Genomic DNA, 18,584 nt, shown 5'->3' with positions numbered 1-18,584 from the left:
TTCACGGGTCCTTTTACAGTGAATTTATAGCATGAAAAAAAATTATGGTAATTGTCCAAAGCCCTAAGGCTAAAGCTTAAAGTGGTGGACACCACCACTCCCCCTCCATATGAAGGCCACAGATTTCTAGCAATTGGTAGAGCTACGCAGATCTCAAGTTTACAACTACATAAACTCTTCCAGAAATTCCCGGCTCGTGTTGTCTGAAAGGCGGCTTCAACCGAACTGATGTAACACCATACACACTCCGGTCGGCCTGTACCAAAACTGCATTAAGAGTGCGCGCTCGCTTTGGCCAGCACAGTTCGGGACTGCCAAAGCAGGCTATCGGGGTCATTTTTCCATTCTCACCAGGCCGCCATGTCTGAGAAGTTGTCTACGACACACGCTTCGAAAATACTGAGGGCGCGTGAAAAATACTGGCGTGGGGTCTCGATGAATAGGATGATGAGGGCCATATATGTTATACTAGGGCTCGACAAATCCCAGACACCAGGTCGACTAAAAAATTGGTATTGGCGCCAAAAATTTTCTTTGTGCAGTTATTAAATTGCAGGCTAAGAACAGCCCAAAATATTTGGAATTTATAGCAGCAAATCTGCCAACATGAAAGAGGGTCACTATGACACATAAAAGTGAAAAGAAGCATTATTTTTGACTTTTTCCTTCAGGTAAAAAAATTTTTGGCGCCTAGATATTTTTGCGATTTTTCCAGCCCTTTGTTATACCTGGAATACTGATATATTACCTCATTCAACTTTACTCATTCAGCTCACAGGTCTCACATGACGTAATACTTTTGAGCCACACTTTGATGACAGATATTTGAGAAAACTCAAAACGCATGGGTCACTAACATTTTGTTCGGTAAACAATGGTGTGTGGCTTTTTTTTTTAATACTAAAAAAAATTGGTTTATACCAGTCTCACCTAAGCTGAATCCCTGTCAGCCTCTCACTAAGGTTGTCTTTAGGAGCGGCACATGAGGATTTGCACCTGGGTGGCGGGTAAGCTTCAGCCGTTCCTGAATTCAGATTTCAAGTTTTTCCCTCTGCATCATCTAGTACCTGCATCCAATGGCATGTTTACAGGGTAAACTAAGCGAGCTGAGTTCAGGGTGGCAAATGTAAGTAAATGGTGGTCAAGAATATTAAGCTAGAATGGGAGATTTCGTTCCTGTAACACTACAACAGCTTGTTTCCTTGACTGTGTCTCACATAATATTTACTATTTTACCCAACTGAGAGGAATTCGCTTCATCAATGTTATGTTTCTCATGTTCATGGAGTGCATCAAGTAGTAATGAAAGCCTCCGATTAATTCTAACCTTTTCCAACTTCAAGGCATTAATGCAAGCTGATATTCTATTTCAGAGAACAGGCAAACACACAACACAATGCTAACATAACATGACAATTCAAGCACAGCATTTTCAATTCAAAACACCAAAGAAAGATGACACCACCTTCATAACAAAAACAAGCATAACAACGTATACACTATAACCATTAAAACACTCACATGTTCCTGTGTGTAACAAATTTCTTAGAAGCTCACCAGTGGAATTTTTATGAGCTGCATCTACCATTAAATAATAGATCAATTCCATCCAATTACTTGACGTACCCCAAAGGCATATATGACTCTGCCCTACATACTTTTAGGGCTATATATGTTTAGTGACAACACTGAAAGCCCTGACACCCTTTAATTCACATTTAATTACATACTAGTGAAAACATATTTGTTTGAAGACATAAACAGAAACTATAATCCCAGAATACTTAAGGGTGATGAAATTTTTTTATTGGAAAACATTTCAAATTTTTTTTATTCATAATTACTGCAATAATGGACAGTGACTTGCAACAAATATCAAGGAACTATGTTCAGATAACACATACATTTTTAAGGCTATTAATGATTATCATAGCATCAAAACATAACCAATAACCTCAGAGTGCAGCAAACTGGTTTAAACAAATTTTAATAACCAACAAATGAAAATTCATCACACACAATTTTCACGAAAACATGAAGAAAATTTTTTTGTACAATAACATCCCCTAAGATTTTTTTTTCTTACAAATGAGATTTTAAGATGACAAAAATTTCGAAAAACTTGAATAACTCGTCACAAAACAAACACATACAGATAGAATTTCAAAATTTAAGTCGTGTATGCAAAGAACACTTGATAGAAAATAGATTATTTGTTTTGAGAAATTTATATAATAACATGTATCGAATTTCTAAACATTTGATTAATGCAATGACAGCTCATATAAGCACGATAGTGTATATACAATAAAAAATCACATTTATGACACAAATATAAATTTACTAGAAGACACTTGCTAACAGAAAAAGAAAGACGTGACATAATATCCTGAATCCCAGAACAAAAGTAATGCATATCACTCCTGTAAGGTGAAACAAGTATTAAAAAATGGACCAAAAAACCTTTAAAAACTAGATTAATTAATTTTTGATTAACCACAGAATCCTTTGAACATGAGTATTGGGTTATTATACCCTAGAAATATATCACTTTTATGAAAGAATTCCGTATTGGCCAAGCAAAATTTTGAGATGTTAAGGTGATAAGAAAAAGTAAAAATGTTTTTTTTTGTGACAAAATCGAACGCAAATGAAACTTTACATACAAACCATTTCGAGATCCTCATGATAAACAAATAAACGTATGCATAAAGTCAAGTTTTTCTCACAATTTTCATATCAAACGTCCATCACAGTGCCCCTTATATGCAGGTCTAAAACTGTCCAACAGTAGACGTGGGCCGAAACCACAAAATATTCAGAAGGAAAAGTCACTACAAACAAGCTTTTCTTTCGAAATTGTGAAGTTCAGGCTAGGTTGGCTGAGCGAATAGCCATTTGAGTTTTTCAGAAAAAAAAAATCTGAAATGCCTAATGGCAAGTATACAAATACATGTATATATATATCTAGTGTAATTGATTCGGTGATTGATGGAAAGTTTCGTAGTGTTCGAGTAACTCAAAAGTTAGTCGTTTCATTTTCCGATCCAATACTTCTTGAAGGTGAAAGACTTTGATGCATGTTCATCGGGTTGTTGGTCGGGAAACAACTGTTTCTTCGCCTGCGTTGAGCAGCTCTTAAAACTGATGGTGGTGGAGTATCATCTTCAACGGGAGACACATTGAAGCGACTGACATTGACATCCGGAATCTTTGGCTTGGATGCAGGTGTTGGTGAGGCTTCTTCATCTTCAGCCTTCAAGAGAAGTAACAAACATGCAAAACATTATTTACACCAAAACAGACACTGATTCTCATTATAACACTAATAACCAGGATCATTTGATAAGTTAGATAAGAAACAGTATTAACATTTTATTTTGGAAAATTATACTTTATTTTCAACATCTCTTTCAAGATCCACATATTTTCTCCAATTATGTTAAAATTTTTTTATCCCATCAGAAAATTGCATCTTTTTTAACTCCTCAAATAAGTTATTTACAGCTGCAATGACTTCTTCATTTGATGAACACTTTTTTCCTCCAAGTGAAACTTTGGAAATATGCACTGATGTTCAACATTGGGAGTAAGAAAAAGCCACGTAGGATCGAATCTGTAGAATTTGGTGGATGAGAGATTTGTGCAAAGCCAAATTACTGAAATTTGGCTATTTCAATAGTGTATCAGTGAGAAGTGGCATTGGCTTGATGAGGTTGGGCTTTTTTGTGCGCCAATCTTTTATGTTTCATCTACAGCTGTTCTTTTGAATTTCTCAGAATTATGACAAGATGTTCTCCAATTCCCTTAGCCAAATTTAAAAAGCCCTTCTGGAGATAGTCTATATAGGCAATGTCTTAAGAATCCAAAAAAAATAAATAAATAAAATGTGACCGCCACTTTTCCAAAAGACAAAACAGCCTTTGCCTTTTTGGTGCCATTTCACCATTCTCCATCTGCTGCTTCAATTATTGTTTTGACTCTGGTATATAAAGATGTGAATCCATGTTTCACTCACAACCAAAAATCAATTCCAAAAGTTTCAAGGGTTATGAGGCAAAATTGACAAGTTTTCTTTTGAAGTCTCTAGCATTCACTTTTGATCAATCGTGACTAACCTGGCACCCATCTTGGGACACTGATAGATGGCACCTTCATTTCCAACCCAACTCATTAATGGCAGTAAATTACAATTTAACAATATGGCCAGAGTTGGTGTTTGGTGAAGTAGAGAGGTGGTCTAAAATAGGCGCTCTTCTTCTGTGGATGCGAGGCCCATTTAAATTAATTGATGCAAAAATAATGATCTTTAATGATGCATAGTCCCAATCAACTTATTACAATACAGCTTTGATCTGTCCACCTTGCAACTATTTTAAATAAAAATGTTTTATTTTATTTATTTTTTTTTTTCACTGCACACACGATACTTATCATAATACATTTATAGAATAACTACTACAACCCCAACTTGGAGCAATGCTAAAACAATTTGAAAGTGATCGTGCTGCTATCTCATAGATTCACCTTACTTATCAAATGACAATTATGTATAAATAAAATGCGAGTTTGATCAATTTCACATCATGCTTTTTTTAAAAATGATCATGAGGATATACACTTTTAATGTATGCCAGCCAAGAAGTTGACGTTTTCAATTCGCTTGTAAGTAAAACCTGATCATGTGACTTCCGATCACTTGCTTACAGTGAGCAGAATACATGCTACATACATCCAGAAAAAATGAATATAAATTTATTTCATTTGAATAAATAGTTATCTTTATATATACATTAATCGTTATTTCACAAAACCTTATCAACACATTGGATATGCATTTAAAATAGTCAAAATGCAGAAAAAAAAAACTTTGTTTGAACCATTTTGCAATAGCTGTTACATTGAAAGTTCATTATTATTCCCGCAGTTTAAGTATGTTTCAGTTACCCATGTCCCCTATTTTTACCCTATATAATTGAGACCCCAACTATAGACACATTAACGAAATTTATGTAACAAAAAAGTAAATTACTATGTTGTACATTGAAATAGGCAATATTGAAATAGAAAATTATTATAAGAATATCCTTTACCAGAGATTCCATGAGTCCTGCGACCCTGCTTTGCCTCCTCTTTTTCTGCAGTTGCTTATTAGCTGCAATACTCGCTCTCCGAAGCCGTGCGCCTAACTGAGGTTCATCTCCACCAAGTCCAGCTCCGAGCCCAGATCCTAGACCAGGTGGCAAGACACTGAGTCTGCGAGCCATTCTCTACAAAAAAAATAAAAAATCAATGAAGAAATGAATATAATTATGACGTTATAGCCATCAGAAGACTGAATATTTTAAGTTGTTAACCACAAGGTTCAGCAATATTCTTCTATAAGAAATATAAAGAACAATTTAAACAGTAAATTACTACTTTTACTGGGGCGGGGGGGGGGGAGAGAAAGTGGCATGATCTAATTATTTCATTTAGGTTCATTCGATACTTTATGCATTTTGGAGATGCCCCTGAAGACTTCCGCCTGCATACTATCTAAATCAATATTTTTCTGCTGCTGGTCCACTGAATGAAACATTTCACCCAATTCATAAAACTGCTAAATGTGAATTTAGATTCCATAAATATTATACCCTCTCTATATCGGTTTTCATAACTGTCTTAGCAGTCATCAGGTAGGCAAATTATTTCTCCCATCTGTTTATTTTTTGTTGGTCCATAAATTATTTATGATTTTTTTTTAAGGTTCATGAAGTGTTTCTTATATTTATTTATTTTTGTCTGTCCACAAAACATATTTCTGCCATTTATTTTTTGCTGGTCCTCAAAGTATTTTTTTCATTTACAGTCGCGCCCCCCCCCCCCCATATTCACGGTTTCCGTATTCGAGGTTTTTTTTTCCTTTATTGGAATTTTTCTTTAAAATACTCAGCAATCGTCGTTCACGTGTTTTGTTTACAAAATTTGAGTTATGCTTGTTTAGGATGGCTCATTCTTCTAGTGCTACTGATAATGCTTTGAAAAGGTAAATAAAAGTGAAAACTTGACAGGAAAAATTTGATATATTGACTGCTTGGCGAAGTCAATACCTTCTGTGGTCAGCCATTACGGAATCAACGAATGTTCGGTGAGATATATCAAGAAAATGGAATCTGAAATTCGTTCAGCCGTAGCTGTAGCTGCACCTGTGGCAGTCAAAACTTTGCAGCGCCTATGGGATCCATGTGTTTCACGTACAGAAATTCTGTTTTTTGTGGGTACAAGACTGACACAAAAAGGTATTTCAATTGATTGCAATATTATAACAGAAAATGCAAAAAATTTTACTCTTCCATAAGAAAAGGGCTGGTGAAACGTCTATTTCATCAGAATCTTATGCAAGTAAAGGTTGTTTCATAGGTTTAAGAAATGATTCGGATTGCGCAATGTAAAAAGCACTGGCGATCAAGCCTCTGCCGACCAGGAGGCAGCTAGAAAATTTCGAAAGACTTTGTAGAAAATTATTGAAGAGAAATGTTATGCACCTCACCAGGTGTTTAACGCTGACGAAACTACACTATTTTGGAAGAAAATGCCGCAAAAAAGTTGAGCAAGAGGAAGAAAGTGAGCTCCTGGTTTTAAGGTTGGAAATCAGCAATAGATTATTTTCATAACATAAATCCCTCTATTTTAAGTTCTTCACATCTAGAAAAATTAGTAGAGGAAGCATTGTCAACATACTCCAACATACTTAATGATATGAAGAAGACACGGCAAACAGAAAAGTCTCAACATTCTTTCAGAAAACATCGCCAACAATCGCTGCACCCTCTTTTACATTCCCTTCTACCTCTGCGTCACCCTGCTCTTTCTCATGATATTCAATAAACGAGATATACAATAAAAAACCTATGGTTTCTGTTATTTGCGGATTTCCATATTCGCGGTCACTCCCGCAACGTAACCCCCGCGAATACGGGGGGCCGACTGTATTAATTTTTGTCAATCCTAAAATTATTTATCCGATTTATTTATTTTTTGCCAGTCCGGGGGGAGGGGGGGGGGGAACTCATTTTTACCATTCATTTTTTTTGCCAATCCATAAATTATTGCTTTTTTTTCCCCCCGGTCCACAAACTATTTATCCTGTACAGTGTTTTTGCCAGTTCTCATTTTATTTCTCCCAGACATTTCCTTTCTACGATCTTCAAATTATTTATTGCATTTATTCAGTTTTGGTTGGTCCACAAATTAATTCTATCATTTTTTGTCGGTCCATGAAATTGTTCAACCACTTTCACCGGTCTACAGTTGTAAAAAGGTTGAAGAACACTGATTGAAAGAAAAAAAACAAATTCTCAAACAGTGCTCCATAGAAGTTTTGAATATTTTGGTTATCTCAAATTATAAAAACTATGTTCATACGTTATTGGAAAACTGCCGTTATAGGTAAAAATTAAATAAATTTCTATGGAATGAATATGTTATTACATGATCTAATATTGTATTATTTACATAAAGATGACATGAATGTCGCTCTCCACTTGTTAATACAAGATGTACAGAAGACTGGATGTTGTGAAGATATTTATTATTTGAGATGTTAATTTTTTAAGGAAGGAAAAAACTCATCTCTGCCTCTACCGGGAGTCGAACCCGGGTCCCTCGATTGCCGGACGAGTGCTCTGACCACTAAGCTACAGAGGAGATAGAGATTTTCCTTCGCTAGAGCGTATATATGCCGAACGGAACCGTGCAATGGACGGTGAAACCGATCAGCTAATAGCTCATGGACGACGAGCCACCAGAGGGCTATACATATGACATGAATGTCGCTCTCCACTTGTTAATACAAGATGGATCGAGGGACCCGGGTTCGACTCCCGGTAGAGGCAGAGATGAGTTTTTTCCTTCCTTAAAAAATTAACATCTCAAATAATAAATATCTTCACAACATCCAGTCTTCTGTACATCTTGTATTAACAAGTGGAGAGCGACGTTCATGTCATATGTATAGCCCTCTGGTGGCTCGTCGTCCATGAGCTATTAGCTGATCGGTTTCACCGTCCATTGCACGGTTCCGTTCGGCATATATACGCTCTAGCGAAGGAAAATCTCTATCTCCTCTGTAGCTTAGTGGTCAGAGCACTCGTCCGGCAATCGAGGGACCCGGGTTCGACTCCCGGTAGAGGCAGAGATGAGTTTTTTCCTTCCTTAAAAAATTAACATCTCAAATAATAAATATCTTCACAACATCCAGTCTTCTGTACATCTTGTATTTACATAAAGATTTTGCAAAAAATACAAAGACAGATTATTTTGATCATTCTTTCAGATGGTATTATGAGTATGTTTCATAAAGAAAAAGTGCCATTTTCTCCATATTGGAAAAAGTTAATAAAAGAAACTGGTCTTAATTTAAAATGCATATATGATTTAATTGAACTCTGCTATAGCAAATCTGGCCTGTAAAGAACTAAATTTTTGGCCCTTCCTCATTAATGCTTTCTTATTATATTGAATCTGCTGATCCTCCAAATGCAAATTAATAAAATTTTGAGTATCGTGAAGTTTGTTATAGCAGGGTTTGGCTGTATATATTTTACTAATAAAGCTGTTATTATTAATTTAAAAAAATACTTCATTACAGTGAAACCTGATGAATACGAACACTGTATGGAGGTGGAAAACTGTCTTTAATGGTGTCAAAAGATAGTTCTCCATCAATGATTAGTGCTTTGATGTGCGCCTTTATGAAATGGAAATCTGTCTAAAACAGAATATTAGGGGCTATTACAGTATTACATCAGCAATTTATCAGCCATTTTTGATCCCCCCCCCCCTTGTCAGCAAAAGTCAGTAAAACTCTGACCCCCTTGTCAGCAAATTTTGTCATCTCTGCCCCCTACCTCCTATCACATATTGGTGTGATCATAGACTGGACACGGGGAGGGGGATATGGGAGAGCTCGTGCCCCCCCCCAAATAATCAAAAAATAATTTTTTTAAATGCAAAAAACATTTTTTTTTAAATCAAAATTGCGAAAGAAAATACTTTTATATGTTATTATAATCAATTTCTGTTAATTTCAATGCTATTTGAAGGCTAAGAACTCAAAATTTCCTTTTCAAAAATTCATTGTGACTCACCCTCTAAGCTATATAATGATAAATTTTTGGCTCGTGGACCAAATGTGACCCGGGGGTTATCGGATGTGGCCTGTCCCCTCAAACCTTATTTTGTAAAAATGAACTAAGCGACACATTTACAGATCGCTTAGGTGACCCATGGCACAATTTCAGAGTATTTAGGCAGCACATGGCACATTTTCAGATCACTCAAGTAGACCCATGGCACATTTTTCAGATCACACAAGTAGGCCTGTGGCACATTCACAGATCACTTAAGTGACCTGCAACACAGTTCCAGAACACTTAAGCAATAAGTGGCACATTTAGAAATCCCTTGAGTGAAAGTTGGCACAGTTTTTGAGCACTTAAGTGACCAGTACAACTCTACATCACCGAAGTTATCCCCGGCACATTCTCAGATTACATAAGTGATCAGCGGTATAGTTATGGATCACTTGAATGATGCGTGGCACAGTTCGAGAGTACTTAAGCAGCCTAAAAACATTTCTAGATCACTTGAAGGATCCACGAAACATTTAGAGATCACTAAAGTGGCTCTCTAGGAGACTTATCAATTGAGAGATTGTTAGTTCAAGTGAACACAAACCACAGTTCAGGATGTCATTAAGAATATTTCATACTTTTATAAAGGGTGGTTGATGAACATAAGCATCATCCAAACCCCCTCCCCCTTGTCATCAAAAGTCAGCAAATTAGGAACCCCCTCCCCCAACGATGCTGATGTAATACTATGACCCTTTATTCCAGTACAAAATAAAATTGATTGGATATCAAACAAAGGTGAATTTCAGAAAGAAAATTCAATCCTCTGTGGGGAATAAAGCCATCAAACTCTCACAGTCTGGGCGAGTGCTCCACAATAAGCTACAGAGGACAGGCATTCTCTTCCCTTAGAACAGCGGTTCTCAACCTTTTATAACTCGCCAAGCCCTTACAATTAAAAAAAACTCTATGGTGGAGCCCTGTAGGCCAATTTTTAAATTATTCATCAGAGTTAGTGATTTATTTTCACTATTTAAAAATATTCAGAATTGTCTTTTAAATTTTACTTTTTTTATTTTATTTTCCTCGAGCTTACATGGAGACCTTGGAGAGCGCACAAGGAGCCCCAAAGGCTCCACGGAACACCGGTTGAGAACAGCTGCCTTAGAACATATGTATACGCTTAATAGGAGAATTGTGCTGTGTAGACATGAACTGTGGGAGGTTGGTAGTTCAATTAACCCCACAAAGGAATGTGAATTTTCTTTTCAAAATTCATCTTTTAGAAAAAAATTTTCAAGTTATGGTGTATAATCACTTATGGGGAAAAAAATGTGTCAAGTCTGAAATTAGCTCAACTGTGTAAAGTTTCTGAAAGACATACATGTAAACTAAGCACATATTTGAAAAGAACAGAAAAGATCATATAAAATGATACTAATTTCATCAAAATAACTGGAATTAATGGCAAGCCCTGAAAGATTGGCGATGTTCAAAATCAAATTGTCGCAAAAGTTTTTCACTGATTCTGCAAACACCCTTCTAGCTACAATCGGTAAAATTTAGCAAAAACACCCATTGCACCAGCTTCCGGAATAGCCTACAATAAACTACATCTATGATCTAGTTCAGTAGACATTTAGTCTATTAATTGCAATATATCACAGAAATCTGCATTCGTTAAAGTAATTTTAGTAGGCTTTGGCAACAATTCAATTTTTCCCTTCACCAATCTCACAGTGCTTAAAGCTTGTCATTAAATACAAGTGAAATCCTGTAGATGAAGATAATGCCTCATTATCGGATTTTTTCTGCAAAATCAAATTGTCACCAAAATCTGTATCTACCGAATCCACATTTTCGACGAATATCTACTTTGACAAACACTGATTTCTGTGATGCATTACAAACAAAAGGCTGAATTTCTCTTGGAATGAACACCAATATGGTTCATTGTAGGCTCTTTTGAAAGATGGTACAATGAAAAAGGTTCTGGTAAATTTGTAGCTACAAGGGTGTTTACAGAATTGATGATTAAAAATTTTGGCTCCTATTCGCTTTTGAACTTCACCAATCTTTCAGTACTTGTAACTCGCCTTTCAAATATGTGCTTATTTTGCATGCAAGTCTTTCAAAAGCTCCACAAATTCTGGTTTTTTTCAAATGTGACACATTTTTTTTCTCATAATCGAACCACCATAACTCAAAAACGGTTTGGGATAGGACAGAGTTGGTAGGGTATTTCATATAATATTACATAGGAAAGGTACCCTGTATATCACATTACAACTACTAATTTTTCGATAATTTCCGCTCACAATTTCATATGATACATCCGTCAGCAATAAAAACTTTACAACATTTCAAGAAAGAGATATTAGAACTCACTTCTGGTGGTGCTGGTGCACTCAAAGATATGGATTTGAACACATCATCATCTTCTGCTGACTGAAAAAAAAATGACATAAAAAAATGACAATATAAGCAGCAAAAACAAAGTCTTTTCAACATATTATGGATTGATCGAAATCGACTGAAGGTATTAAAAATGAAAAAAAATTTGCTTAGATGGGAAAACAAATACATATTGTATCAACATGATAATACAAGTAAAATTATTGGAGATGGAACAACACTTACTGCAATTATAAATTCAGTGTTAAAGAAAACAATGAACTACAGAGAATCTGAAATCGGTTTTCATACAGTGTCCAGGCTTAAAGCACCCAAAAGTAATGGCTTACACTGAGAGAACCACACACACACACACACTCACGCTTATTTATTAAAGTTCTGCATGGTTGATAGGGAGATTGCGCTAACTATTTTCATAAAAGCTTGCTACCAAGATAATGCATGGGCACTACCAACAGCTGCTATGAGATACATTTCACAGCGGTTGCGCTCACTTCCAGCATGGGGATGACCTGATCCTTAGCTAAGGCTCTCTCCAGACAATCCCCCATTTAAACCAAGCCCACATTGCTCACCAAAATAGGGTTAGGGCGAGACGACTCGACCTGGCAGTTATATATATGTATATAAATGTGTGTATATGTGTATTTCTCTTTCCTCTATTCAAGTTATCTATTCACACGTGCGTACTCATATTGTCGTATTCATGTTGCTCACCAATTAAGGTGCTAAGCGAGATGCCACGGGTGATCCCCCTAATTGTATATATTCCCCCACACAATACTTCTATTTTGTATATTTCCATTAAATCCACCGGAGCGAGTAAACTCAACCCAATAAAACTGATGCTGGCTTCTAGTCCGCAAGTTATCAAGCCCATCTGCTCACCAATAAGGTGTTAAGCGAGATGAATCACTCCGATGGATATATATATATATATATTTTTTATTTCACAATAAGATTCTCATTCCTTTTTCTTTTTGTATACTGTGTATATAATATGGCAAGTGTAAGATAACAGATGAGATGGCATGGGGGGGGGGGGCTCAATTGCTTTTAAAACATACCTCCATCCTAATATGTGTACATTCATCTTAACTAAACCCTGTAACTTCTCCAACTTCCAATCCCATCTTGTCTGTAATCACCAAAAAATTTGTTAATCGCGATAGTACCCAATTGTCCGGGGAAAATATGTTGTAAAAATTTTGTATGGTTTTGTTTTTTTTTTGACACAAAATAAAGTGTTCCAGACTCTGCCACGAAGCTGGGCTGGAAGAAGAGATCTCGGCAACGGGATAAGTCCAGTGGCAAAGTTCTGGCATTCGTTCATTCAGCATGGGGATGATTTGGTCAGCCAAAGTTGGTTTTCTGTAATTTTTCAACTACAAGGTACAAATCAGAGATGATATTCATTTTAAAAAAATCTTGCCACAGAGCGAGAGAGAGATCAGTTCTTCAGTATCTAAAATTCATATGTAATATATCATACAGGCAAAATGAACAGTCGAGTTGTTTGCTTCCAAATTTGGAAGACAGATGGCAACACTTTTGGAACACATCACAGGTATTTCTCGGAAAAATTTGATGATGTATAACAACACATACATGCCACATTCTGACATGCACCAATTCATAAAAAGTTTCTCAGAGAAATGTTTACAAGATGTATGTGTGGTTAAGAAATAGTAGCATGTGGATGCCACAGCATTGGTTCAGTGTACACTGAGGCTAGCTGAATTTAAATCCGTGATATGTGGTAAACATAATGTATGATGATGAGTGAAATATGAAACCACCTACATGATTTGAAATGGTGTCTGCAGCAGCTAATTTAATAACACCTCAAATTTCACTAAAAAACTTGGCAAGAGATCAATTACCATTTGAACATCTGCATAGCCACTAAAGATGCCCACATTGAACTTCATTAACCTGCAAATAAACTTTAAGATTTGCCCGCTTCGAACTTCCCTTTTTAAGTAATCATGTGTGTTTCTCTCACTACAAGCCATTACTTTTGCATGTCTTTAGGTTGGACACCCTGTATTTGTGCAGTTCAAATGTGATTATCATCAAAAAATGCTTGGCATTTTGGAATTTTAAAAAACTTCAACCAAAGTGAACTGGCAAGATACTCAATTACCTCTTATGCTTGCCAAAGGTTACCTTAAATGTGTGCCCCTACTTTTCCCATGTTCCTATACATTATATCCCTAAATCTTACCAAAATCTACCATCATATTACTTTTCAAACAAAACATAAAGTATCTTCTTAATTTGTTTTCAGAAACTTGTATCACAGGTATTTGAAGAAGGAAAAAAAAAGGTTTCAGAACAGATAAAAATAGAGGTCGTAATTGATGGGTTGCTGACCACTATCTTAGACCATGTAATTTTACTCACTTCAACAATATCCATTAGTGTTTGCAGTTGTGATGCTTCATTACCAGGCTTCAAAACAGTGTCTGGATCCATACCATTCAAATTCTACAGATGTTAAAAAAATGACAGTCATATCAAATATCAGAACTACGTTCACAAAAATATAATAATTGCAAACAATATATTTCTGTAATCTTCAGTTTTAGTAAACAAAATCTTGAAATTTATGGGGGATATAAGTAAAAACCAAAAAGAAAAACTATTTTTTACAACCAAAATATTATTTTGGGATAAACAAGACAAGAATTTTTGACATATTTGAGATTAGTTCACATAATTTTCTACATGAAGAGGCATAGGCAGGAAGATGACCAGAGAGCCTGTGCCTCTTTCCTAAGCTGGCCAAAAAGTAGAAAAAAAATTAATGTTTCAGTAAAAAAATTTAAATATTGAAAGAAAATACTGTTTATATGCTATATTAATCAATTTAATTTTTTTTACATTTCTGTTAATTTAAATGCTTTTTGAAGGGTGGTAACTGAAAATTTCTTGTAAAGAAAATTTTAGTGCCCGTCCCCCAAGCCTTTTATGTCCCTCCCCTAAAGGTCGTACACCTCTGCCTACATGCATATATTGAATGAAAAGAAATATTTTGTCATACTTACAGCCCACTCTTGTAGGAACTGCTTGCCAAGTTGCTCACCATCAGCATTGCCAAGTGATTTATTATAGTCTCTGGCAATCTTTCATTTGCGATATAAAAAAAACAATACATTTATTTCATACCATATAAAAACACTATTGCATTTGATGAAAAGATGATTTGTATTTCAATTATTTGAAACTACATTGATGAAAATGTGAACAAACATTACTAACAAATTCCCTGGACAGATCTTACAGATCTCTTGGGAATATGTGACGATCATGTTATTGTTATATACACATCAAGTGTTATAATATTGTAGAGAGCATTGTGGTCAGACCTTATTTAAAGTAGAGTGACTTTGAATTTGTATTAAGGAGATTAGCATGTTACTGGAAGTTATTCTTATTCTGAATTAAAAATACACAAAATAGTGAAGAATAGCTACGATAATATGGTTTCTGAGGTGACGATAAATCTTTAAAGAATAGCAATGAATATGAAGAATGATCCCAGAAATAAGTAGACAGAATTCCTTTTGTTAAAGTTTCTTTTCCTGCTTTATCCATCTCCAAAATATATATCATAATGGTTATCTTCTAATATTTAGTTTAATGGTGTTGCATGTATTCTTCCCTTCATCCCACCATACCCTTTTCAAACTTCTCTTTGAAAGAGACAATGACAATGCAAAAATTCTAAAGTAAAAGCTTGAGGATGGCTGTGGATCTCTCTCCCCATTTTGTGGTCACTTGTGTAATTCATGAATGAGTGTGTAAAAATATTTCACGCAAGCAACATTAGGATTTCTTTTCAGAGAAAATGGAAATGGCAAAAAAAACCTACAATATTTCTTGACCTATCTGTTGCATGAGTATCAGCAGGGCTGATTCTAAAAAATTTGCTGCCTGAGATGAATAAACTTTTGCCACCCCTTTGATACAACTATCTGAAAAGAGTTTTCTTTCTTTACGTCTATTACCCTACTACAGTGGTTCCTAAAGTGTGAATCATGATTCATGAGAAGCTGATAACACTGATGAGTTGGAGCAGTAGTTCTCAAACTTTTGCCACCCATGGATTCCTTGCTGTGACAACGTTTATTTGCGGCTCCCCAGAATAGTCTAAAACAGAACAACTTTGAAGCACTAAATAGGAAATCATGAATATTACGATTGTTAACCGCTCACAACAATGTTCTTGACAAAATATTGGCGACACTCCTAAGAGTTGCAGTGTACACTTTAAGAAACACTGGTCTAATCCTATAGAAAAGACAGAAAATAAACAACCTAAAAATTTAAGGTGTTCTTTATCAGAGACAAACTTGGCACCAAAACAGCGTCAATGTTTCTGGCTATATCAAACCACCAACCTCGAATTTTCCGGGCACGTGTTCTACCATTAAACTACAGAGGACTGACATTTTCTTTTCTAGAACAATGTGTTCCTTTGGGCTGAGCAAAGTCTTTGCGCAAAGCACAGATGACTGGATCCAGTCATCTGTGTTTTGCACAATTAGTGGAGAGATTCATCGTTTCATTCTATGTCACTATCTGGAGTCTAATATCGTTATGAGCTGCTGCTGAATTAGGAGGCTGTCTATTGAGCATTCATTTCAGCCCAAAGGAACACAGTGTTCTTAGGAAAGAAAATGCCTATCCTCTGTAATTTAATGGTAGAACACGTGGCTAGAAAGCGCAAGGTTGGTGGTTTGATTCCTCCGAAGAGGAATGTGACTTTTCTTTCCAATTATCTTTGCTTCATATCCAGTCTCGTGTACTTTGCATAAAAGTGAAGTCTGTGAAACAATTCTGATAACAGAACGGAGAACAGTTACAGGTATACAGCAGTGGGTCTGAAACATTCCTCACCCATAGCTTCCTTGCCCTAGTCAATGCTCATTTACAGCTCCCCAGAGCAGCCTAACAAACAACCACATCGATGCAATGAACAGGCACATATGAATATTTATACCCCCTGACAAAGTTTGGCGACACTGCGAGGAGCCGTGATGTGCACTTTGAGATCACTTGTACAAAAAACGAGCAGTCAAAGCATTCCTGAGCCAAAACAGCACCACACTAGAGATTGTGTCTCTAGAGCTGTTCTCTAGTATGGTGTTTTCCTACGTAATCTGCAGGTTGATAACGATAACTTATAGGGAAAAAGTGAATGCAACAAGTGGCATCCACTGTACTATGATTTTCATAGCCAATAAATTAACTTTTTTAATCACTCAAGAAATATTTATCTTCTATAGAAACTGCTGCACAAAGTATAACAATAATACAAAGTATAATATTTTATGCTAAGAATGTGTGACAACTTTTCTAACAATAAAAAATACAGGAGGAAAATTCTTTCTCACTCAATCAATGAATCTAAGAAATGTCTAAATCTAGACTTTACCAGACACTCACCTTTACATCATGCTTCCAGAATCTTGAAACGGCCGGTTCAGTGGTATTAGGTGCAACTTCCTTGATCTGAAATATAAATTAAAAAATTATGTATAACCAGCTACAATACCAGGTGCTGCTCTGGTTTTCTCCAAATACTGGCAGGATTAAAGAAGTGACAAACCATTATAAAGGCATACATATGTTTAAAATGCATTGTAGGGAACCAACTGTAATAAAAGTAAACCTTTCAAAATTCACTGTTAAGGCTCACAAACCATTGTTGCCCACAGTTTTTGGCCAATTTTGGGCATTTGCCCAGCCCTAATGAATCTTTAAAGTAGCCTATCATTCAAGTTGGCCCCTTTTTAGTATACATGCAAAATTTGGGGGCGACTGGTGTGAAATCGTAGATTTGTATAAAGAACATAAAATATACACAGACAGATATATATATATATGTATATATATAGATATAGATAGATAGATAGATTGCATCTTAAATTCACATACAATCACCAATCAAGATAGTTATTTTAAGAGAAAAATGCAGCAAAATATTTAACAAATAAAAAAATTAAACTTTTGCCCTTCATGAGGTGTTTGTAAAATCAACGCTTTCATATGCCTTGCAAACGGTTTCCGTGTTAGGCCATGGTCTAGGAGATTTTCTTCCTGACGTTTTGCCCACATCTGTGGCAGGCATCATCTGAGGTTAATTCGACGTAAGTCTCCGCGGCAGTACTTCTTTTTGTTGTTCCTATGCTACAAGAATAAAGGAACACCAGAGGAGCTGCCGCCTGGGTAAAACGGAAAGTTCAGCCGTTGCAGAACATATGTGGGAAACCGGCCACAAAATTAAATTTGAAAAGACCGAGGTAATATCGTCGGAGGTGCACTACCATGCTCATCTTCATAGAGAAGCTATTGAAATATTCTAGCACCACAACATGAATCGAAAGGAGGAGACGATGAAGGTGCATCCCACTTGGGTCCCGGTACTTCAGCGCCGCAGAGAGTTGAGATGTGCCCCCGATGAATGCCAGAGAGAAAATGACCTCGACAGCCAATCGTCGCCAGACACCACTTGCAGCCAATCGGCGCACAACACATCCACACAAGCCAACCAATGCAGTTCTTCTGCGGCCGATCAAGTCTCAGAAATGCATATAGAGAACAAGTCGATGACAGTAGATGTACGAAGCCTTTCTCACTTGCCACGGAGACTTACGTCGAATTAACCTCAGATGATGCCTGCCACAGATGTGGGCGAAATGTCAGGAAGAAAATCTCCTATAGTCCGTTTCAGGTTAACTTTGCAGTGAAGAGGAAGCTACGAGGGAACCGCATCACTCGTTGCCATGACAACGAAAGCCTCTTAACCTATGTATCGATGCGCGGCCTCGGTGAGGTATGGCTGATTCTCGCCAATCTCGCAGAAAAAAATATTTTTTACGTGTAACGTAATGCTTGTAGAAAAAATTAGCTAATGAAAAAAAAAAATCATTGTCGATACTTTCAGAAATCAAAGTTGTGGTTTTTGAAATCATTTTTTTTAATTGAAAAGTATCTTAGTATCTCCTATTAACTCGGTTTTCACGTTTGAATTTGGGAATAGCC

The 18,584-nt window shown here is 36.2% G+C and overlaps 1 protein-coding gene across 1 annotated transcript in view; it reads right to left on the bottom strand.

Moving 5' to 3' along the window:
* Positions 1–1,970: 1,970 nt before the first annotated feature.
* Positions 1,971–18,584, bottom strand: part of LOC149089414 (uncharacterized) — an 87,734-nt gene continuing 71,120 nt past the window's right edge. Inside the window, exons 13-18 of the mRNA XM_089238327.1 lie at positions 16,986–17,051; positions 14,582–14,659; positions 13,938–14,021; positions 11,505–11,564; positions 5,094–5,270; positions 1,971–3,256 (exon numbers count right to left, since the gene is read on the bottom strand). Coding sequence (XP_089094453.1) covers positions 3,020–3,256; positions 5,094–5,270; positions 11,505–11,564; positions 13,938–14,021; positions 14,582–14,659; positions 16,986–17,051 — 702 coding nt within the window. The 3' untranslated portion in view covers positions 1,971–3,019. The remainder of the gene's footprint in view (positions 3,257–5,093; positions 5,271–11,504; positions 11,565–13,937; positions 14,022–14,581; positions 14,660–16,985; positions 17,052–18,584) is intronic.

Source organism: Pholcus phalangioides, unplaced genomic scaffold, assembly GCF_987345545.1.
Source record: "Pholcus phalangioides strain wild (caught in Gottingen) unplaced genomic scaffold, Ppha-v1.0 ptg000002l_1, whole genome shotgun sequence".
In the NCBI taxonomy this organism is placed as follows: domain Eukaryota; kingdom Metazoa; phylum Arthropoda; class Arachnida; order Araneae; family Pholcidae; genus Pholcus; species Pholcus phalangioides.
Note: the sequence above shows the minus strand (reverse complement) of the source record. Positions and strands in the feature narration are given on the sequence as shown.